Source organism: Caretta caretta, chromosome 4, assembly GCF_965140235.1.
Source record: "Caretta caretta isolate rCarCar2 chromosome 4, rCarCar1.hap1, whole genome shotgun sequence".
NCBI lineage: Eukaryota > Metazoa > Chordata > Testudines > Cheloniidae > Caretta > Caretta caretta.
Genome location: NC_134209.1, coordinates 23,768,774 through 23,792,324, shown reverse-complemented (window position 1 = coordinate 23,792,324; position 23,551 = coordinate 23,768,774). Strand labels below are relative to the sequence as shown.

The 23,551-nt window shown below is 44.2% G+C and overlaps 3 protein-coding genes across 3 annotated transcripts in view; all 3 read right to left on the bottom strand.

Annotated features, from left to right (window-relative positions):
* Positions 1 to 7,642, bottom strand: part of SDAD1 (SDA1 domain containing 1) — a 34,726-nt gene extending 27,084 nt beyond the window's left edge. Inside the window, exons 1-5 of the mRNA XM_048848096.2 lie at positions 7,478 to 7,642; positions 4,750 to 4,854; positions 3,960 to 4,058; positions 3,208 to 3,318; positions 89 to 160 (exon numbers count right to left, since the gene is read on the bottom strand). Coding sequence (XP_048704053.2) covers positions 89 to 160; positions 3,208 to 3,318; positions 3,960 to 4,058; positions 4,750 to 4,854; positions 7,478 to 7,567 — 477 coding nt within the window. The 5' untranslated portion in view covers positions 7,568 to 7,642. The remainder of the gene's footprint in view (positions 1 to 88; positions 161 to 3,207; positions 3,319 to 3,959; positions 4,059 to 4,749; positions 4,855 to 7,477) is intronic.
* A 1,283-nt stretch (positions 7,643 to 8,925) lies between these two features.
* Positions 8,926 to 12,528, bottom strand: LOC125635850 (C-X-C motif chemokine 10). Its single transcript, XM_048848109.2, has 4 exons — positions 12,227 to 12,528; positions 11,316 to 11,442; positions 10,611 to 10,700; positions 8,926 to 9,866 (listed from the first exon to the last, which is right to left on the bottom strand). Exons 1-4 carry the CDS (start codon positions 12,375 to 12,377, stop codon positions 9,758 to 9,760), a joined length of 477 nt encoding a protein of 158 aa, XP_048704066.2. The 5' UTR covers positions 12,378 to 12,528; the 3' UTR covers positions 8,926 to 9,757.
* A 5,713-nt stretch (positions 12,529 to 18,241) lies between these two features.
* LOC125635849 (C-X-C motif chemokine 10) lies at positions 18,242 to 21,546 on the bottom strand. The gene is made up of 4 exons (XM_048848108.2): positions 21,428 to 21,546; positions 20,517 to 20,643; positions 19,807 to 19,896; positions 18,242 to 19,074 (listed from the first exon to the last, which is right to left on the bottom strand). The coding sequence occupies exons 1-4, from the start codon at positions 21,486 to 21,488 to the stop codon at positions 18,966 to 18,968; spliced, it is 387 nt and encodes a 128-aa protein (XP_048704065.1). The 5' UTR covers positions 21,489 to 21,546; the 3' UTR covers positions 18,242 to 18,965.
* Between the last annotated feature and the right edge of the window lie 2,005 nt (positions 21,547 to 23,551).

Genomic DNA, 23,551 nt, shown 5'->3' with positions numbered 1-23,551 from the left:
GAAATTGGGAAAATTATGAGCGAGTTTGAAAAAGTTTTCATAATAAAAAACATTCATTCAAAGTAAATCTGGAAGCCAGCATACTTACTGTATTCACTTTATTGTTCTTGTGTTTAGCATTTATATTCTTGATGTCTGTCACAATGTGAGTATATAAAGTCTGTAAACAAACAGTGACATGCACGGTAAAGTGAAGTATTTACACTCTGCAGCCTACAAAGTTAATTCCCTAAAGCCCATTAGTACTACCATGCAAGGAGAGCGCCAGTCACTATGGCAAAGAAGTTTTTTCCAAAGCCACAGTTGGGAGAGAGAAAAAAAAAAGTCATTGGCCTCAATCCTACGCAAAGATTTATTCATGTGTTTAACTTCACACATGGCAAATGGTCCCGCTAACTTCAATAGGGCTACTCACGGCACACAGAGGGGATGCTACAAGGGGATGTTAGGTGTGGAATAAACTAGGGTGTGACTTTAAAGAACAATAGCTATGCTGCACTAGTCTCCGGTGTGGACCCTCCTATTTTGCACTGAGTGATTTTTTGCACTTAAGCTTAATCCACTTCCAAAGTGAAGTAACGGTTTGATGAACAGTGAGTGGGTGGCAAGTTGGGTTATAAATCTACAGTGCACAAGCCTGCCACACACTATCGCTGCAGACCCTGCTACCACATCCTACAAGTCCCGTAGGGCACTTTCATCTAGTCCTGTTTCAAAGCAGAGCAGGTGAGTGCGCACTAGGGAACTTTTCATGTGTGGTAGCAGGGTCCACACGGACAGCATACTAATGCAATGTAGATTTACACCCAACTTGCGGCATACGATTCATCTAAACAACCCCTAAGTTAAACCACAAAAGGAGAAGAAGAGCGTTCACATGGGGAGTTAATGTGGAATACCTATTCTGCACAATTTCCTTATGTAGGCAAGACCACAGTCTTTGCAGAATAAAAACCATAGAGAATTGAACATCAAATATAGCTAATTTATTTGAGCATGAGCTTTCGTGAGCTACAGCTCACTTCATCAGATGCATCTGATGAAGTGAGCTGTAGCTCACGAAAGCTCATGCTCAAATAAATTGGTTAGTCTCTAAGGTGCCACAAGTACTCCTTTTCTTTTTGCGAATACAGACTAACATGGCTGTTCCTCTGAAACCTATCAAATATAGCTGTAATTTAAAAAAAAAAGAAAAAAAAAACACTTGTATTGCTGAAATTTCTTTTGCAAATTCAGCTAAGTTTTGACTGGTCTGTTTGACTGACTGTTGTAGCAAGTTTGATTCCAGTCAATTCTATTTTCAGTTAGTGATAAATCTTTCTGCAACAAAGAAGGCATTTAAATATGTTTATGCCCAGCAGCGCTTTTCATTTACAAGTTTCCCTAAAGAACTCAGGAGTTCCTGTTTGGGTGCTGCACCTACAACAGAAAAGGCCTCAGTGAATAGGATTGTCTGTCTATCTCATAACTTTAGGAATAAACTCCTGAATTCCATTCCAGAAATTAGTATCATGTAGGAATGTAGAACACATTCTAACTTATGCCTAGACAATTATCCACAGTATCTCCAAGAGAGGTCAGATATGCTGATTTTTAAATCAATGTAATTATGTTTATTCCTAGTACACCTATGACACGCTGTAGCTCACATTCACCACTTTTATATGGTCATGTTATATTTTGTACAAAGTATGCCTTGTGCAGTATCATTTGAAAACTCAATCTGCTGAATATTATGATCCTGTTGAAATGTGTGCAACAACACTTGCATGTAAAATTATGATGGTTACTGAAACGTGTTGGAGTTCTGGGTAACGTCCACAACTCAATTTCTCAGAGACAAAGACACCCTAGCATGCCAGCAAAGTGCTAAAGAGTCATTACCAGCTTGATTGGACATTCTCCAGAAAGGAGGGGGTGGTGAGGAGTTGCAAACAAGAAATTTACAATTCATCCAAAGGACAGTTTGGCGCTCAGTACACAATGGAACTGCCTGTCCCTATGATCCAGCAAGGATGTTTCCAGCACAAAGGGCTAGGGTGCAAGAAGGGGGCGAGGGGGAATGTCCCTAGCCACCTCTCTGCTCATGACAACAATGACTCTCAGAGAACTGAACAAAGTGCGGGGAGGTGGGGGGACCCAGCCTGGAAATGTATTGCAACTCACAGTGAGACACATCTTTTGCTTTTAAGCTTATTAGCCTTAGTAAAATTTAGGAATTAGCTTGCATGTTTATCTGTTTATTTCTTTTGTAACCAATTCTGACTTCTATAGCTTATCACTTAAGATCTATCTTTCTCTAGTTAATAAAACTTTTTTTATTGTTTTATCTAAAGCAGTGTGTTTTGGCAGAAGTGCTTGGGAATCTCTACTTAGGTCAATAAGCCTGGTGCATACTTATTACCCCTTGTTGGAATGACGAACTATCTATGAACTTGTACTGTCCAGTGGGCTACTGAGCAGTATGAGACGTACACTTCTGGGGAGCAAGGCTGGAGCTGAGGGATATGTGGGTGCCTCTCTGTATGTAATTCATGGCTGGCTAAGCATAGCAGTCATGTACTCAGCTAGGAGTGACTTTGCCTGCTGGTGGCTGAGAGTGAACAGAGCCTGGAGGGATTGCTGTTCCTCAGCAAAGCAATGTAAAAGGGATCCCAGGCTGGAGAGCTAAGAGGACACAGCAGTCCAGCGGTTCAGATCGCATCCTGGGGAATGTCCCAACACCATCATCGGAATGATTTTTCCACTAAATCTTAAATGAGTGGCACATGAGCCCACACAAGGAGTTACAGCTGCTCAGGCCCCAGGAAGTCAGGGACACCAGAAAATACTCAGAACTTCTAGAAACCAAGCCCATAACCCTCAATGAACTGCCAATCCCCACCCTGGCCTTTTGAGGTCTTGATTTTATCTCACCTTTCAGGTTTCTAAAGTTGGCCCTTTCATACTCATTGTATTTATCCCTGAGTGTCCGTCTCCATAATAGTTGGTCACAGGCACATCAAACTGCTTAAAGCCCAAATACACTAAAATCTTCACTACTGGAACCAACAGAACTACAATAAGATTATATATTTAGCTACCTTGAAGACCGAACAGGCCGTATGGTACTGCTGAATTACTTGTGTTTCCTTCTCATAAGAGAAGGGAAAACATTAACAAGAGGCTCACCAAGGACATAAAACCAATTCTTATTCTGCAGCTTACTTTCCGTAGAAGTTTATCATGGCAGCGCAGGAGTTCAAAGAAGAGTTCCAGCAAACTTGTAGGGTTTATTAGATTCTTGTTTCTTAATAAGATCAGAGCTTTGCAAAATGTCTGCAACAAAGAAGTGACCAGAATCACAATTTGAAAATGACTGAGACAAGAGCATTTATTATTCATCTACAAAGAAAAAGAGTCAGGCCCAAATCCTTTTCAGACTTTTACACATGCTAAATTTTACACCCGACAAGTAGTTCCAGCGAAGTCAACAAGACTGTTCACAGTAAATTAAGCATGTGTATTAGTCTTTGAAGGATCAGGGCAAAGATGTGCTCCTGGAGCCCAGAGTGGCTAACTCTGTGGTGGTCCTCAAAACCAGGGTACCACTTCTCCACCAAACTGACCACTTTGGCCTTGATTTTTGGATGCCCAATTTGAGGCATCTTTCTTTGAAGGATCAGGGCAAAGATGTGCTCCTGGAGCCCAGAGTGGCTAACTCTGTGGTGGTCCTCAAAACCAGGGTACTACTTCTCCACCAAACTGACCACTTTGGCCTTGATTTTTGGATGCCCAATTTGAGGCATCTTGAAGGAGTCCGACTTTCAGAAAGCTGGACACTGAAAAACTGAGGCACACAAAATTAATAGGCACATAGGACAATGCAAGTCCTTGCTTATACTGTAAAATAAAATTCTGTACAGAATCCTCTTAAAGACCTTAGCAATAAATATCAGTGCTTTAAATGTCAGATTTACCATTCGAAGATCTGCATCCAAAACGGTGTGATTGTAAGAAAGCAATTCTTTCAGCTGCTGTGGAAAATCAACAAGATGTTCTGGATAGCAATGCCCAACCTGTTTAAAAAAACAAAATCTTTTTAATAAATCCCTATAATAAACTCTAACAGTGTAACAATGGTACATTTGCTTGAGAGGTGAATCTGACTCCGTAAAAATATACCCCTTAACGAAATATACATTAAATGACTATTAACTTTTTCAAATTTTGTTGATGTGCAATATATCTTTGAATGCTGAAGTTTCTATCATATTAACTTCCTACATAAAAGCTCACTTCTTTATTAAAGGATTAAGAGTGTCGTAAAATCTGCATTTAAAGGTGATCTGGAACACCCATTCCAAAAATAAGATAATTATGAGTAACAAGTTCTATTTGGCACCACTATGATGTTCCAGAATCATTCTGAAGCAACGCACCTATTAAAATTTCTGCTGAAGCAAGGGTAGTTGTCAAATGGGGCACAACTGGGTTATTGTTTGTTTGTTTGTTTTAAATAAACAGTTCAGTTTTTAAAATGTTTTGTTTTTACCATTTTATACTGTAAACCACAGAAAGCAACCCTGGAGAATGGAAATTTTAAAAAAATATATTGTTAAAATCTTTTCGTCTGTTATTTGTCATCTGCTCCTAGCTATATGGAGCATTTGTATATAGCTTACAATTATTTCATTGTGGGGAAAGGTTTTGCAGGTCACCTTTTAATAGTTCAATTTGTTTGTTTTTCCTAGAATTACAGAATTTTACCTGTGCTAAGAAGATCACCAATTCAGCCAGCTCCTTACTGGGCTTATCAGGCTGGAGTTTGAAAATCTCCACATTGGACTGGTAGTGACGATACTGCTGGAGAAACTGAAACACAAATATGCCATTTCACTCTTAGTTGTCATTACTGGATACGATAGCTTCTCAATATCAAGAGATCTAAGGCCCCCATTCTGCTCCACCTGAAAACAGCAGCAAAACTCTCAGTGACTTCAGTGGTACAGGATCAGGCCCATAGAAACCCATTCATGTCAGAAAATCCCCCCCAAAATGGCACTCTTTTTAGCATATGCGCAACATGCCTCAGGTGGCATGTGACCAGGATTCATCTGCTGGTTGGATCATTAGCTTCCCCAGCTTGGCCAGGGTACTGAAGGGGAGTGGACGTGAACACTGCTCCATGCCCCCTGAAATGGCACTGAGTCCCTTTAAATATATAATTATATTTTCCCTGCCAAGCAGCTTTTGATGATACATCTCAAGCGTCTCAGGGATGTGACTTTAACAGCTTATCCATGTGAGATGGGACTAAGTCTCTTATTAGGGTGAGATATTAATATTTACAGTGGGGCACAGAGGCACCAATCAAAATTAGGTTACCGTTCTGCTAGAAACTGTGTGGACCCCCAGGCCCTGACCTTCCAAAGATTTTATGCACTGTGAGTAGTCAAGCACAGGCTTAAGTCTTTGCAGGACTGGGGAGCAGCAGAGCACAGTCCCCGTCCAGAAGAGTATGCATCAGAAGCTAATAAAGCACAAATAGCTCCAGTGAAGGTACAATGCATTCACATTGCCTACAGGCAGGAGGGAGACCGGTGTTGCATAATGCCACTTTAAACAATCATCCTGAGAATTCCTGAGGTTTAAAATTCTGGTTGCAACTCAACCTCTAACCACAGGGGAGATGGAACAGCAAGGAAGGTATCCAGACCTATTGACCATATGTACATTGTGAGAATGGCTGTGTTTAACATCAAGGATCAAACAGAACAGTTCTCCCACGCCAAAGTTAATGTTCAACATGATTATCCCACTGGCAGAGACATTATCTTGGACCATGCATATGCCAGCAGGGTAACAGTCTTTAACACCCATTGAGAGAGTAGAAATATATTTACAGTTTCTCTTCTTGTGCATCTGACAACACTTAGAGCTTATCTGCACTACCGCTTAAGTCGATGTAACTTACCTCGCTCAGGGGTGTGAAAAAGCCACCCCCCTGAGCGACACAAATGCCATCCACCTAAGTGCTAGCCACACCAGTGCTAAGTCAGCAGGAGATGCTCTCCTGCCAACAACATCGCTTCCGCCTCTTGTGGAGGTGGAGTAACTATGCCGACGGGAGAGCGCTCTCCTATCGGCATAGCACATCTTCACCAGACATGGTGCAGCTGTGCCGATGTAGCAGGGTAATGCAGACTACCCCTAAGTGTCTTGCCAGTTTTGATGTCTTCCCTATCATCCATCAGGTTCAGATGCCTGGGTATGACTTTCAGTAGCAAAAGGGGAGTTTTTATTTTAAAAAGGAATAGGTAATTGTAAGACTACAAGAACTGGTAAGGGGACTCAGGGCTGGCATAAAGTTACTTCTAGCTTTTTTAAGAAGCTAAAAAGATGGCAAGACGGCAGTTTAAGGGTTCACCAATGCTTGTACAACAACTGTGAATAAGGTGCAATAGCTGTTCCTTAATACTTCCATGAGTACACAAGCCCTAAGGCAAATTTTCAAGTCTCTCCCAGGCATTGATCTACACACAAAAGTTGTACCATATTAACTATACTGGTACAGACTTCACAGTAGAACTGCCGGTCATCCCTCCGCCCCTATGGATGCAGTTACATTAGTATAGCAGTGTTTTATAATGGCATAGCTATTCCAGTACAGGGAGACAAATAAATCACACAAGCACAAGGCACCTTTATACTGGTCTAACTATATCGGTAAAAAGATAACCCCTAACTAAAATAGTTAAATTGCTAGCAAAAGGTGTCTAGACCAGGGCTACAGCCCTGGCTCAGCTCGACGCTTTAGCACATGCCTAACTTGAAGCATGTAAAGTCACATTGAGTTTAAGGGGTCCAGCCCCATGTGAGAAAGAGAAGGAGTTTTGCCTTATATGCCACCATCTCTAGTGAAGGCAGCTATATCTTAACGGGGGAAAGGGGCGTTTTTACATCAAAACACCTAACTCCAGGCAGCGCAGACCAGGCACCTGCATGTAGCCAGCCGAGCTGAGAAGCACAGTGCCTCGTCGCCACTGGGATCTCACTCCCCTCCTCGTCCAACTAGTTATCGCCAGGTACACACGCCCTGTGCGAGCAAGGACATACCGCCCTTTGGGGACAAGGGGGGATCGCGCTGTGGGCGTGACACCGACTGGGGGGGGGGGGGGTCACTCTGGTTACTTTCCCCAGACCCGAAGAGGCGCTCTGTGAAGCTCGCCAGCCTGCACCTTCCCCCAGCAGAAGCTGGTCCATTAAGAGATATTACCTCCCGCGCCTTGTCCCTCTCTGGCCCCCACAGGCCACACCAAGCGGCGTCACTGGCCTCCGGGCCTCCCAAGAAAAAGGGGGTTTTTATTAAGAAGGCACAGAGACCTCGGCCTTGCGCACCGAGGATGGGGGGGCTGGGGCCCAGGGGCATCCTGGGGGCTGAGCGTGGGTCTGACCCCCCACCCTCCCGGCGCGGCGAGGGGGCTCGCTCTCTCACCTCCTCGGTATAAGCCGGCGGGTCCCGCTTGATCAGGTTCTGCAGCTGGGGCAGGTTACTGGGCAGCTTGTTGTTGCTGCGGCCGGACATGGCTGCTGGGGCCGGGGCGCTACTGCCTGCGAGACGCTCTGCCCCTCCCGGAACGACCACGTGAGCTACCACTGGGCGCCGCCATCTTGGCTTCCGGCGCTAGGGGAGCCGCAGAGGGGCAAACTTATTCCAAAAGCGGCTGCTTGTGCGTTGCTCGGAGTCTGGCCTCCTGCGAGCGCTGGGAGCCGCCTGCGCCCCCTACAGGCAGGCACAGCGATAGGTGCAGAATCACATAATATCAGGGTTGGAAGGGACCTCAGGAGATCATCCAGTCCAACCCCCTGCTCAAAGCAGGACTGATCCCCAATTTTTGCCCCAGATGCCTAAATGGCCCCCTCGAGGATTGAACTCACAACCCTGGGTTTTTAGCAGGCCAATGCTCAAACCACTGAGCTATTCATTAAAGTCTTCCCGCTTAATAGGAATTAGTTGCATTAAAGAGAAAGAGTTGCCCTGGCCAGAGGAGGGGGGATTCCAGATGGGACCGGCAGGCCCAGTTCCCCAAATGTGTTGGGCACCTAGTTCCCGCTGAAATCAATAGGAATTAGGTACCTAAATACTCTGGAGGATCTGGGCCCCTGTGCTGCTCTTCTGGGACCAGCTCCTTTGTGTCACAGGATAGGGATGCGCATCTCAGCCCCTTCGCACTGCCACACCAAGGCAAAGAATCCTAGAATATCAGGGTTGGAAGGGACCTCAGGAGGTCATCTAGTCCAACCCCCTGCTCAAAGCAAGACCAATCCCCAATTTTTGCCCCAGATCCCTAAATGGCCCCCTCAAGGAGTGAATTCACAACCCTGAGTTTAGCAGGCCAATGCTTAAACCACTGAGCTATCCTTCCCTTCCCCCCCCCCCCCCCCCACTGTAGAGAGGAAGAGCCGCAGTGTAAAGAGGAATCAGGCCCAGAGCCTCTTCAGGGAAGTGCCCTCCAGTGTGGCACTAGCTTTCCTGCCCCACTTTGCCAAAGGCCAAATGTGTTGACCTTCAGGTGAAGCTGCAATGCTTATCTGTTCTTCCAGGGTTTTCTTTGGGGTGACAGGGAAAGGTAAGGAAATGGGTGGGGATGGGGTGCAGTTCTGGTGTTAGAGCTGTAGGAGGAGGACTGGAGAAAGTTCTGTTGGTTGGATATTGCTTCACTGTAGTGTGATTGAATGTACGCAAGCATTGAGCTTTCTATACGTGAATTTTTATCAGATTAATATGGTAGGATATTAGCATTAATTCTCAGATGGAGTTACTCAACTGTAAATATATCTAGCACTATGAATGAAATTTCAGCTCATGAATGATTACATAGTACAAACTCCAAGGCAACTGTTACAACTTTCAGTGTCTTTTATTCACTTTAATTGGTTTATCTTTAAAAGGAGAAGTCTAACACAAGGAATGTTTGTGAATACTATATTACATTCATTTGTTATATTACATTTCATCAAGATCAGATCCATTTAATCTATGTAATAAATGTTTATACATCAGTTAAACACACAGTGTGATAGGCTTTAGATTATAAGCCTTCTTCAATTTTATTTATAAAGCCTACAGACAAATGTTACACATATCCTAGAACAACAAGCATGTGTTATATAAATTAGCATGGGACATATATATCTAAGAATTAATTTCAAATCTGCTAGAAAAAATAAACTTGAATTCTTAGTATGTGTTTGTTACCTGAGAATATTTGTATCTCTGAGTTATTATAATAATATATATTATATTATATATGGCTCAAAGAAACCTTTGCAAATTAGATAAGCAGAAGCAATCTATTACCACTTATCGCCACCAGGAGACCCCACAGACAAACTAGACCTTTACTGGTTTCAGAGTAACAGCCGTGTTAGTCTGTATCCGCAAAAAGAAAACGATTACTTGTGGCACCTTAGAGACTAACAAATTTATGTGAGCATAAGCTTTCGTGAGCTACAGCTCACTTCATGCCACAAGTACTCCTTTTCAATTTGGGCCTTTACTGTCACTGGTTTGCCAGTAGGATTACTGAGGTTACATATGCCTCACTGCACGTCCTGCCGTGACATGCTGATGTTTCATCACAGTGTTGAGATGATGTCACTGCCCAGATGTTACCTTAATGGATGCAACGACTGTATGTTGGGAACAACTTGCCTCACTGCAGCATTTGTATTTTAAAAGTCGAAGAGCCAGGTGGAGGAAGCAGACTCAAGTTCATTGCTCACTGGAGAGGGAGCCTGAAGCTCTGAAATCCGAAAATCTCACGTGTCTGTTGAAGTGATCTTTAGCTCTTCTCCTTTCCCGGTGAGTGCTTTGTGAAGACCTGTCAAAATAAAACACAGTGGGAACTTTATCCTTTAGAATTTTTCTTTCTGGATTTCACATACAGAAGGGCTTGATTTTCCTCTCATACAAGCTTTACGCTGTGCCACTCCATTGGACTTACTTCTGATTTACACCAGTTTAAGTCACATCAGAACCAGGGCCATCGAGTACTTAGTAGAACAGTAGGTTACATTTAAAGGACCAGATTCTGCCAGGGTTAAGCTGATTGGCACCTTACTCTGTGAATAGTCCCTTTGCTTTCTATCGGATGACTTGTGGAGTAAGGTGTTACTCAGCGAGGGTAAATGTGGCACAGTCTGGTCCTAAAGGATTATGTGATTTCTCAATAGGCATCAAGGGTGGCCATTCTTCCCAGCTTTTGAAGCCCACACATGGGTAAAGAGCCCCAAAATTCAGCACAAGTGAGTTTAGTACTGAGCCTGAGACACACAGGCTGTTTAAACGAACTTGTTCTTCCCTTTGAAACAATGCAGTGCATTTGACCTGCTCTTTTGCGTGAAGCAGGGGGTATTGCTTCAATGGGGGGTTCTGTATACACCAGATACCTTATACTGTGTCCCAAGAAATATGCCATTTTCTGGGGTTGCAATGCAGGTTTCTGAGGCTGTGAGACTGCAGTGACCATCGATTGAGCCCAAAGTTGGATCTCACTGATGTATAAGAATAAAGTGAGCTCTTAAGCACATGAGAATTTTTCCTTGCAGATGGATGGGAAACCTACTTTTTCTTGGTGAGGGTTGTTATTATCTTCTGTACCCATTTGGAATTAGGGTTCAAGCATCTTTGCTCTCCAGTGGGCTTCATTGTAGCACTGAAATTAACAAAGAAAACAGAATTTATTTCCATATAATGGAAAGGTCACCATTGTCTTTGTTATCTAGGATCAGGGTCTGAATAGCAGGAGTCTGGCCCTTGGTGAGCTGAGTGATATGCTACATTGTCGCCATGAGCTGGGAGTGAATATTAAATCGAAAGACCTTAAATCAGCTAAAGCATTAGAATGATCTACCTGATGTATTTATGTGCACCTAGGAAGTGGGATCTAGGTTCTCATCTAGCCTCAGGGCCTGAATCCCTAAAACCTGTGTAATCATTTACCCCGTGCCAACTGAGTGCAAAATGCTCCTGTTCAGATCTGGGGTCATTGACTGAACAAGGCACAGAGCCCTGGAGAATCCCACCCTCCAGGCTAGTCTGGAACTGCTATGGGTTGGTGTATTTCCACTGAAGTCTGTGAAGCTGTGTTGATTATACCAGCTGATGACCTGGGCCTTAGTCTCTAGACTCATTGCACTTCGCTTTGCTTGGAATACGGAGATGGACGTCAGAACCTGGGGTTACATTAAAGGGGAAAAAATCCCCATATTTCCTGCCATTGCAACAAACAGCCCCTCTGAGTGGCGATATCTGAGCAGTTATTACTCACATGATCTCAACATGGTCACAGGAAGAGCTCTTAGGAATCACTTCTATTTTTCCTAAGGCTTTTCGCTGAACGAAATCAGAACCTTTCTCTGTGCAGCTGCAACGTCCATGTCCATAGGTCAGCTGCCCTAAAAGAAATGTGCCATGAGAGAGAGAGATTAGAATGATATTAGATACCTGAGATGCCTTCAGTAAAATATGTTTAAGTTGGAAGAAGAGAGGTTGAAAACACTCCATTTCATCCTCAGGGCTGCAGAATCATTTGTCCTGCAATGTTACCATGTGCATATTTACATGAGGTCAATGTCACAAAAAGCGCTACACTCTTTTGCCTTCATCTCGTTAGTTTTGAAGTCAGAGAGCCTGATTCCGCTCTCACACGAGTCAATGGAAAACAGGAGTCACCCCTGGTGTAAAAGTGATGGGAGTGAATGAACAGAGGGAGCAGTTGGACCTAAAATCATTGTTGCTCACAAAGGGTCTGATCCAACACCCACTGATATCAGTGGGAAAGTTCCCTCTGACTGGAATGTGCTTTGGATCAGGCCCAAACTGTCTTCCTCTGGTGATTAAAACAAGACAAAAATATGATGGACTGAGGCTGATTTCACACCCTTACAAACTAGGGGACAGTCTGGGCAGAAATCCAAGCCTGCCAAAAACTGTCCTATTCATTTCCCTGCTAAATACAAGCAGATCAGTCCGAGTCCTGAGTGGACAACACACACCTTCTAGACACGAGCAGAGCGGACAGATGTTTGTGAGTGGCAGTAGAACACAAACCCTGAACATAGATCACTTTTTTGCCACAAAAGGAAGTTCCAAGCATTTATTCTGCACAGCTCTCCAGTTAATCACACCTCTGGCTTTCTCACTGTATTACACGTCTTTTTTTATACTGCTGCCTCTTACCTTGAATTTCAGCCGCGAGCAGGAGCACTGAACAAAGGACAACAGCCCAGGTTCCCTTCATGGTGATGAGAGCGAAGGTTCTTCTGTATGATTCTTGGATGTCTGGGAGAGGTTGAGGAGTGCCTGAGACAAAGTGTGTCCCAGTGTACATTTATACTCTCCGCCTTTTCCCTCCTTGATGCTGATTGGTCTTGATTATTGTCGTGACAGCTAAAATAACCAGAGATTATTCAATCTGTGCAGGAAAGTCCCAACAGGTAACCATTGTTTTGCTTTGCCAACTGTTCCCTTTTAATTGAAATTCCTGATTTCTCATAAGGCAACAAACTCGGTTTCACTTTCAGTGAGTCTTAGGAAGTGATCAATGCTCGCTTCTATGTGTGCAGGGAGCGGAGCTGCCTTTATGCTCTCCGAGGCAAAAATAACACCGGGGAAATTCTTGAAGTGAAAGCCACAAATAAACATTGTGTGGGGTGAGGAGTGGGGAGAAGGGAGTCAAATTATTTCAGCTCCTGGCCCTCCATTAAGCGTGCCCTGTTTTCTCATATCTCTTAGGAATCTTGCTCGGAAACATGGACCAAAGTTTTCACTACAAATTCTGTACAAGTGTGAAGGACATACCAATAGGAAAAAAGTGCAGTATTTCAGTTAATATTTAAAAGCCCCAAAGATGAGTCAACTCACATTTGGGATTAAGGGACTGGAATTGAGATAATTTGACTCTGTTTTCTCTGTCCCACCCCTAAAATATTTGGTGGGGCTTTAACTTTAAGAAATCCCCATGGGTTAGTTTCTCTTTTGAGATCACCCAGACAGCTCCCTGCACACATCCCATGTGCGGGCTATCATTTCCTAAGAGTCATGGAAAGTGAAACCTACTTAGTGTCCCCAGGAGAAAACAGGCATTTAAATGAAAAGGGAACAGCCAGCAAAGACGAAAAATTCTGCAGGACTATTGGCTTTTGTGACTTCTCCACCTAGACTGTATACTCTCTACTTAGTTTAATTTACAAGGCAATATTTTCAATGATACGGCACAAGGAGTCAGAGTGGTAGCCGTGTTAGTCTGTATCAGCAAAAACAATGAAGAGTCCTTGTGGCACCTTAAAGACTAACATTTGTTTGGGCATAAGCTTTTGTGAGCTAAAACCCATTTCATCAGATGTATGGAGTGGAAAATACAGGAGCAGGTATAAATACATGAAGAGATGGGAGTTACCTTACCAAGTGGGGGGTCAGTGCTAACGAGACAATACAATTAACAGTAGGATACCAAGGCAGGAAAAATCACTTTTGTAGTGGTAATGAGGGTGGCCCATTTCAAACAGTTGACAAAAAGGTGTGAGGAACAGTTGGGGGAAATTAGTATGGGGAAATTAGCACACACAAAAATGAGGAGTACTTGTGGCACCTTAGAGATGAACCAGTTTATTTGGGCATAAGGTTTCGTGGGCTAAAACCCACTTCATCGGATGCGTGCAGTGGAAAATACAGTAGGAAGATATCTATACACAGAGAACATGAAACAATGGGTGTTACCATACCAGCTGTAAGGAGACTAATCCATTAAGGCTCTCAAAACTGGATACTCTCATAAAAAACCAGCCTTCCACACAAACTTCCTCGTGGCTGGACTTTACTAAAACTAGACAAGCCATTTACAACACACACTTTGCTTCTCTACAAAAGAAAAAGGACCCTAAACTTTCAAAACTACTACATGCCACAAGGGGCCACAGCAATCGTTCCCTCAACCCACCCAGCAATATTGTTAACCTATCCAACTATACTCTCAGCCCAACAGAAGCAGCTGTCCTATCTCGGGGCCTCTCCTTCTGCCCCTCCACCCCCACGAACATGATACAGTTCTGTGGTGACCTAGAATCCTATTTTCGACGTCTCCAACTCAAGGAATATTTCCAACACACCTCTGAACAACATACTAATCCACAGAGGCCTCCCTACCAAGACTACAAAAAGAAGGATTCTAGGTGGACTCCTCCTGAAGGTCGAGACAGCAGACTGGACTTCTACATAGAGTGCTTCCGCCGACGTGCATGGGCTGAAATTGTGGAAAAGCAGCATCACTTGCCCCATAACCTCAGCCGTGCGGAACACAATGCCATCCACAGCCTCAGAAACAACTCTGACATCATAATCAAAAAGGCTGACAAAAGCGGTGCTGTTGTCATCATGAATAGGTCGGAATATGAACAAGAGGCTGCTCGGCAGCTCTCCAACACCACTTTCTACAAGCCATTACCCTCTGATCCCACTGAGAGTTACCAAAAGCAACTACAGCATTTGCTCAAGAAACTCCCTGAAAAAGCACAAGATCAAATCCACACAGACACACTCCTGGAACCCCGACCTGGGATATTCTATCTACTACCCAAGATCCATAAACCTGGCAATCCTGGGCACCCCATCATCTCAGGCATTGGCACCCTGACAGCAGGATTGTCTGGCTATGTAGACTCCCTCCTCAGGCCCTACGCTACCAGCACTCCCAGCTACCTTCGAGACACCACTGACTTCCTGAGGAAACTACAATCCATCGGTGATCTTCCTGATAACACCATCCTGGCCACTATGGATGTAGAAGCCCTCTACACCAACATTCCACACAAGGATGGACTACAAGCCGTCAAGAACACTGTCCCCGATAATGTCACGGCTAACCTGGTGGCTGAACTTTGTGACTTTGTCCTCACCCATAACTACTTCACATTTGGGGACAATGTATACCTTCAGATCAGCGGCACTGCTATGGGTACCCGCATGGCCCCACAGTATGCCAACATTTTTATGGCTGACTTAGAACAACGCTTCCTCAGCTCTCGTCCCCTAACACCCCTACTCTACTTGCGCTATATTGATGTCATCTTCATCATCTGGACCCATGGAAAAGAAGCCCTTGAGGAATTCCACCATGATTTCAACAATTTCCATCCCAACATCAACCTCGGCCTGGTCCAGTCCACACAAGAGATCCACTTTCTGGACACTACAGTGCTAATAAACAATGGTCACATAAACACCACCCTATCCCGGAAACCTACTGACCGCTATTCCTACCTACATGCCTCCAGCTTTCCCCCAGACCACACCACACGATCCATTGTCTACAGCCAAGCTCTGCGATACAACCGAATTTGCTTCAACCCTTCAGACAGAGACAAACACCTACAAGATCTCTATCAAGCATTCTTACAACTACAATACCCACCTGCAGAAGTGAAGAAACAGATTGATAGAGCCAGAAGAGTTCCCAGAAGTCACCTACTACAGGACAGGCCTAACAAAGAAAATAACAGAACGCCACTAGCTGTCACCTTCAGCCCCCAACTAAAACCCCTCCAACGCATTATCAAGGATCTACAACCTATCCTGAAGGATGACCCAACACTCTCACAAATCTTGGGAGGCAGGCCAGTCCTTGCCTACAGACAGCCCCCCAACCTGAAGCAAATACTCACCAGCAAACACGTACCACACAACAGAACCACTAACCCAGGAACCTATCCTTGCAACAAAGCCCGTTGCCAACTGCACCCACATATCTATTCAGGGGACACCATCACAGGGCCTAATAACATTAGCCACACTATCAGAGGCTCGTTCACCTGCACATCTACCAATGTGATATATGCCATCATGTTCCAGCAATGCCCCTCTGCCATGTACATTGGTCAAACTGGACAGTCTCTACGTAAAAGAATAAATGGACACAAATTAGATGTCAAGAATTATAACATTCATAAACCAGTCGGAGAACACTTCAATCTCTCTGGTCATGCGATTACAGACATGAAAGTTGCGATATTACAACAGAAAAACTTCAAAACCAGACTCCAGCGAGAGACTGCTGAATTGGAATTCATTTGCAAATTGGATACAATTAACTTAGGCTTGAATAGAGACTGGGAATGGCTAAGTCATTATGCAAGGTAACCTATTTCCCCTTGTTTTTTCCTACCCCCCCGCCCCCGTTCCTCAGACGTTCTTGTTAAACCCTGGATTTGTGCTGGAAATGGTCCACCTTGATTATCATACACATTGTAAGGAGAGTGATCACTTTAGATAAGCTATTACCAGCAGGAGAGTGGGGTGGGGGGAAAGAAAACCTTTTGTAGTGATAAACACCCATTTTTTCATGGTTTGTGTGTATAAAAACATCTTCTGTATTTTCCACAGTATGCATCCGATGAAGTGAGCTTTAGCTCATGAAAGCTTATGCTCAACTAAATTGGTTAGTCTCTAAGGTGCCACAAGTACTCCTTTTCTTTTTGCAATTAAGGTGAGCTATTATCAGAGGAGAAAAAAACCTTTTGTAGTGATAATCAGGATGGCCCATTTCAAACAGTTGACAAGAAGGTGTGAGTAACAGTGGGGGGAAAATTAGCATGCGGAAATAGTTTTTACTTTGTGTAATGACCCATCCACTCCCAGTCTTTATTGAAGCCTAATTTAATGGCTTCCAGTTTGCAAATTAATTCTAATTCTGCAGTTTCTCGTTGGAGTCTGTTTTTGAAGTTTTGTTGTTGGAGAATTGCGACTTTTAGGTCTGACATTGAGTGACCAGGGAGGTTGAAGTGTTCTCCGACTGGTTTTTGAATGTTATAATTCTTGACATCTGGTTTGTGTCCATTTGGAATTAATTTGCAAACTGTGTAGACGCACTAATCCCAGAATAAGAGTGCCTTTTTCCAATTTAGTTTGTCAGTTTAGGCCTTGTCTACACTACCAAGTTTTGTCACCAAAAACTGCCTTTTGGCGACCAAACAGCAGGAGCGTACATACTACAATGAGACTTTTTTGTCGGGAAAAATGCCCAGATTTGGCAAGAAAACACTTCCACCCCTACGAGAGACTTCTGTCTTTCCCCCTCCCTTTATTGTTGACAACGAACCAGTGTAGACACTGCTGATTCTTTTGTCGACAGAACTGGCTTTCCCACAATGTGGGAAACTCCCCACATTGTGGTATCCCACAATGCCTGCCCTGTTTGCTCTGCTCCTTGTTGTGATCTCTGCTGCCCTGCAGGCATGCGCCCCTCCCCTTTCAAAGCTCTGGGAAGTATTATGTGTGCTGCTGAGGGTGATGGGCAGCAAGGCCAGCACTAGAGATGGGGCTCCTTGGGGCAGGCACAGGGATAGGTGCAGAATGCTTCATTAAAATCTTCCCGCTTAGCAGGAATTAGTTCTATAAAAGGGAAAGAGCTGCCCTGGCCAGCAGAGGGGGCATTCCAGCTGGGGCCAGCGGGCCCAGTTCCCCAAAGATGTTGGACACCTAGTTCCCGCTGAAATCAATAGGAATTAGGTACCTAAATACTCTGGAGGATCTGGGCCCTTGTGCTGCTCTTCTGGGACCAGCTGCTTTGTGTCACAGAACAGGGACGCACATCTCAGCCCCTTCACGCTGCCACACCAAAGCAAAGAGCCGCAGTGTACACGGGAATCAGGCCCAGAGCCTCTTCAGGGAGGTGCCCTCCAGTGTGGCACTAGCTTTCCCACCGCGCTTTGCCAAGGACCAAATGTGTTGACCTTACGGTGACCAGACAGCAAGTGTGAAAAATTGGAACAGGGGGTGGGGGGCAATAGGTGCCTATAGAAAAAAAGGCCCAAATATCAGGATTGTCCCTATAAAATAGGGACATCTGTTCACCCTAGTTGACCTTCAGGTGAAGCCGCACTGCTTATCTGTTCTTCCAGGGTTTTCTTTGGGGTGACAGGGAAAGGTAAGGAAATGGGTGGGGATGGGGTGCAGTTCTGGTGTTAGAGCTGTAGGAGGAGGACTGGAGAAAGTTCTGTTGGTTGGATATTGCTTCACTGTAGTGTGATTGAATGTACGCAAGCATTGAGCTTTCTATACGTGAATTTTTATCAAATTAATATGGTAGGATATTAGCATTAATTCTCAGATGGAGTTACTCAACTGTAAATATATCTAGCACTATGAATGAAATTTCAGCTCATGAATGATTACATATAGTACAAACTCCAAGGCAACTGCTACAACTTTCAGTGTCATTTATTCATTTTAATTGGTTTATCTTTAAAAGGAGAAGTCTAGCACAAGGAATGTTTGTGAATACTATATTACATTCATTTGTTATATTATATTTCATCAAGATCAGATCCATTTAATCTATGTAATAAACGTTTATACATCAGTTAATAACACAGTGTGATAGGCTTTAGATTATAAGCCTTCTTCAATTTTATTTATAAAGTCTACAGACAAATGTTACACATATCCTAGAACAACAAGCATGTGTTATATTATATAAATGAACATGGAACATGTATCTAAGAATTACGTTAATTTCAAATCTGCTAGAAAAAATAAACTAGAATTCTTAGTATGTGTTATCTGAGAATATTTGTATCTCCGAGTTATGATTATAATAATATAATAACCCAATCATGTGGCTCAAAGAAACCTTTGCTAATTAGATAAGCAGAAGCAATCTATTACCACTTATAGCCACCAGGAGACCCCACAGACAAACTGGGCATTTACTGTCATTGGTTTGCCAGTAGGATTACTGAGGTTACATATGCCTCACTGCACGTCCTGCCGTGACATGCTGATGTTTCATCACAGTGTTGAGATGATGTCACTGCCCAGATGTTACCTTAATGGATGCAACGACTGTATGTTGGGAACAACTTGCCTCACTGCAGCATTTGTATTTTAAAAGTCGAAGAGCCAGGTGGAGGAAGCAGACTCAAGTTCATTGCTCACTGGAGAGGGAGCCTGAAGCGCTGAAATCCGAAAATCTCACGTGTCTGTTGAAGTGATCTTTAGCTCTTCTCCTTTCCCAGTGAGTGCTTTGTGAAGACCTGTCAAAATAAAACACAGTGGGAACTTTATCCTTTAGAATTTTTCTTTCTGGATTTCACATACAGAAGGGCTTGATTTTCCTCTCATACTAGCTTTACGCTGTGCCACTCCATTGGACTTACTTCTGATTTACACCAGTTTAAGTCACATCAGAACCAGGGCCATCGAGTACTTGGTAGAACAGTAGGTTACATTTAAAGGACCAGATTCTGCCAGGGTTAAGCTGATTGGCACCTTACTCTGTGAATAGTCCCTTTGCTTTCTATCGGATGACTTGTGGAGTAAGGTGTTACTCAGCGAGGGTAAATGTGGCACAGTCTGGTCCTAAAGGATTATGTGATTTCTCAATAGGCATCAAGGGTGGCCATTCTTCCCAGCTTTTGAAGCCCACACATGGGTAAAGAGCCCCAAAATTCAGCACAAGTGAGTTTAGTACTGAGCCTGAGACACACAGGCTGTTTAAACGAACTTGTTCTTCCCTTTGAATTAATGCAGTGCATTTGACCTGCTCTTCTGCATGAAGCAGGGGTTATTGCTTCAATGGGGGGTTCTGTATATGCCAGATACCTTATACTGTGTCCCAAAAAATATGCCATTTCTGGGGTTGCAATGCAGGTTTCTGAGGCTGTGAGACTGCATCGAGCCCAAAGTTGGATCTCACTGATGTATAAGAATAAAGTGAGCTCTTAAGCACATGAGAGTTTTTCCTTGCAGATGGATGGGAAACCTACTTTTTCTTGGTGAGGGTTGTTATTATCTTCTGTACCCATTTGGAATTAGGGTTCAAGCATCTTTGCTCTCCAGTGGGCTTCATTGTAGCACTGAAATTAACAAAGAAAACAGAATTTATTTCCATATAATGGAAAGGTCACCATTGTCTTTGTTATCTAGGATCAGGGTCTGAATAGCAGGAGTCTGGCCCTTGGTGAGCTGAGTGATATGCTACATTGTCGCCATGAGCTGGGAATGAATATAAAATTGAAAGACCTTAAATCAGCTAAAGCATTAGAATGATCTACCTGATGTATTTATGTGCACCTAGGAAGCGGGATCTAGGTTCTCATCTAGCCTCAGGGCCTGAATCCCTAAAACCTGTGTAGTCATTTACCCCGTGCCAACTGAGTGCAAAATGCTCCTGTTCAGATCTGGGGTCATTGACTAAACAAGGCACAGAGCCCTGGAGAATCCCACCCTCCAGGCTAGTCTGGAACTGCTATGGGTTGGTGTATTTCCACTGAAGTCTGTGAAGCTGTGTTGATTATACCAGCTTATGACCTGGGCTTTAGTCTCTAGCCTCATTGCACTTCGCTTTGCTTGGAATACGGAGATGGACATCAGAACCTGGGGTTACATTAAAGGGGGAAAAATCCCCATATTTCCTGCCATTGCAACAAGCAGTCCCTCTGAGTGGCGATATCTGAGCAGTTAAGTCATTACTCACATGATCTCAACATGGTCACAGGAAGAGCTCTTGGGAATCACTTCTATTTTTCCTAAGGCTTTTCGCTGAATGAAATCAGAACCTTTCTCTTTGCAGGTGCAATGTCCATGTCCATAGGTCAGCTGCCCTAAAAGAAATGTGCCATGAGAGAGAGAGATTAGAATGATATTAGATACCTGAGATGCCTTCAGTAAAATATGTTTAAGTTGGAAGAAGAGAGGTTGAAAACACTCCATTTCATCCTCAGGGCTGCAGAGTCATTTGTCCTGCAATGTTACCATGTGCATATTTACATGAGGTCAATGTCACAAAAAGCGCTACACTCTTTTGCCTTCATCTCGTTAGTTTTGAAGTCAGAGAGCCTGATTCCGCTCTCACACGAGTCAATGGAAAACAGGAGTCACTCCTGGTGTAAAAGTGATGGGAGTGAATGAACAGAGGGAGCAGTTGGACCTAAAATCATTGTTGCTCACAAAGGGTCTGATCCAACACCCACTGATATCAGTGGGAAAGTTCCCTCTGACTGGAATGTGCTTTGGATCAGGCCCAAACTGTCTTCCTCTGGTGATTAAAACAAGACAAAAATATGATGGACTGAGGCTGATTTCACACCCTTACAAACTAGGGAACAGTCTGGGCAGAAATCCAAGCCTGCCAAAAACTGTCCTATTCATTTCCCTGCTAAATACAAGCAGATCAGTCCGAGTCCTGTGTGGACAACACACACCTTCTAGACACGAGCAGAGCGGACAGATGTTTGTGAGTGGCAGTAGAACACAAACCCTGAACATAGATCACTTTTTTGCCACAAAAGGAAGTTCCAAGCATTTATTCTGCACAGCTCTCCAGTTAATCACACCTCTGGCTTTCTCACTGTATTACACGTCTTTTTTTATACTGCTGCCTCTTACCTTGAATTTCAGCCGCGAGCAGGAGCACTGAACAAAGGACAACAGCCCAGGTTCCCTTCATGGTGATGAGAGCGAAGGTTCTTCTGTATGATTCTTGGATGTCTGGGAGAGGTTGAGGAGTGCCTGAGACAAAGTGTGTCCCAGTGTACATTTATACTCTCAGCCTTTTCCCTCTTGATGCTGATTGGTCTTGATTATTGTCGTGACAGCTAAAATAACCAGAGATTATTCAATCTGTGCAGGAAAGTCCCAACACGTGACCATTGTCTTGCTCTCCGAGGCAAAAATAACACTGGGGAAATTCTTGAAGTGAAAGCCACAAATAAACATTGTGTGGTGTGAGGAGTGGGGAGAAGTGAGTCAAATTATCTCAGCTCCTGGCACTCCATTAAGCGTGCCCTGTTTTCTCATATCTCTTAGGAATCTTGCTTGGAAACATGGACCAAAGTTTTCACTACAAATTCTGTGCAAGTGTGAAGGACATACTAATCAGAAAAAAGTGCACTATTTCTGTTAATATTTAAAAGTCCCAAAGATGAGTCAACTCACATTTGGGATTAAGCCCTGGTCTACACTAGGAGTTGAGGTCAAATTTAGCAGCGTTAAATCGATTTAACCCTGCACCCGTGAACACGACGAAGCCCTTTTTTTTGACTTAAAGGGCTCTTAAAATCAATTTCCTTACTCCACCTCCGACAAGGGGATTAGCGCTGAAATCGACCTTGCTGGGTCGAATTTGGAGTACTGTGGACTCAATTAGACGATATTGGCCTCCGTGAGCTATGCCAGAGTGCTCTATTGTGACCGCTCTGGACAGCACTCTCAACTCAGATGCACTGGCCAGGTAGACAGGAAAAGGCCCGTGAACTATTGAATTTCAATTTCCTGTTTGGCCAGCGTGGCAAGCTGCAGGTGACCATGCAGAGCTCATCAGCAAAGGTGACCATGCAGAGCTCATCAGCAGAGGTGGACCGAACGGGAGGTACGGGATCTGATCGCTGTATGGGGAGAGGAATCTGTGCTATCAGAACTACGTTCCAGTTTTCGAAATGCCAAAACATTTGTCAAAATCTCCCAGGGCATGAAGGACAGAGGCCATAACAGGGACCCGAAGCAGTGCCGCGTGAAACTGAAGGAGCTGAGGCAAGCCTACCAGAAAACCAGAGAGGCAATCGGCCGCTCCGGGTCAGAGCCCGAAACATGCCGCTTCTATGATGAGCTGCATGCCATTTTAGGGGGTTCAGCCACCACTACCCCAGCCGTGTTGTTTGACTCCTTCAATGGAGATGGAGGCAACACGGAAGCAGGTTTTGGGGATGAAGAAGATGATGATAATGATGAGGTTGTAGATAGCTCACAGCAAGCAAGTGGAGAAACCGGTTTTCCCGACAGCCAGGAACTGTTTTTCACCCAGGACCTGGAGCCAGTACCCCCCGAACCCACCCAAGGCTGCATGCCGGACCTGCCAGGCGGAGAAGGGACCTCTGGTGAGTGTACCTTTTAAAATAGTATACATGGTTTAAAAGCAAGAATGTTTAATGATTAATTTGCCCTGGCATTTGCGGCTCTCCTGGATGTACTCCCAAAGCCTTTGCAAAAGGTTTCTGGGGAGGGCAGCCTTATTCCATCCACCATGGTAGGACACTTTACCACTCCAGGCCAGTAACACGTACTCAGGAATCATTGTAGAACAAAGCATTGCAGTGTATGTTTGCTGGCGTTCAAACAACATCCCTTCTTTATCTCTCTGTGTTATCCTCAGGAGAGTGATATCATTCATGGCCAGCTGGTTGAAATAGGGTGCTTTTCTTAAGGGGACATTCAGAGGTGCCCGTTCCTGCTGGGCTGTTTGCCTGTGGCTGAACAGAAATGTTCTCCGCTGTTAGCCACGGGGAGGGGGAAGGATGGAGGTGCTAACCACGCGCTGGGGGGAGGCAAAATGTGACCTTGGAACGAAAGCACATGTGCTATGTATGTAATGTTAACAGCAAGGTTTACCGTGAAAGTGTGTACCCATTGTTCTATAAAATGTGTCTTTTTAAATACCACTGTCCCTTTTTTTTTTCTCCACCAGCTGCATGTGTTTCAAGGATCACAGGATCTTCTCCTTCCCAGAGGCTAGCG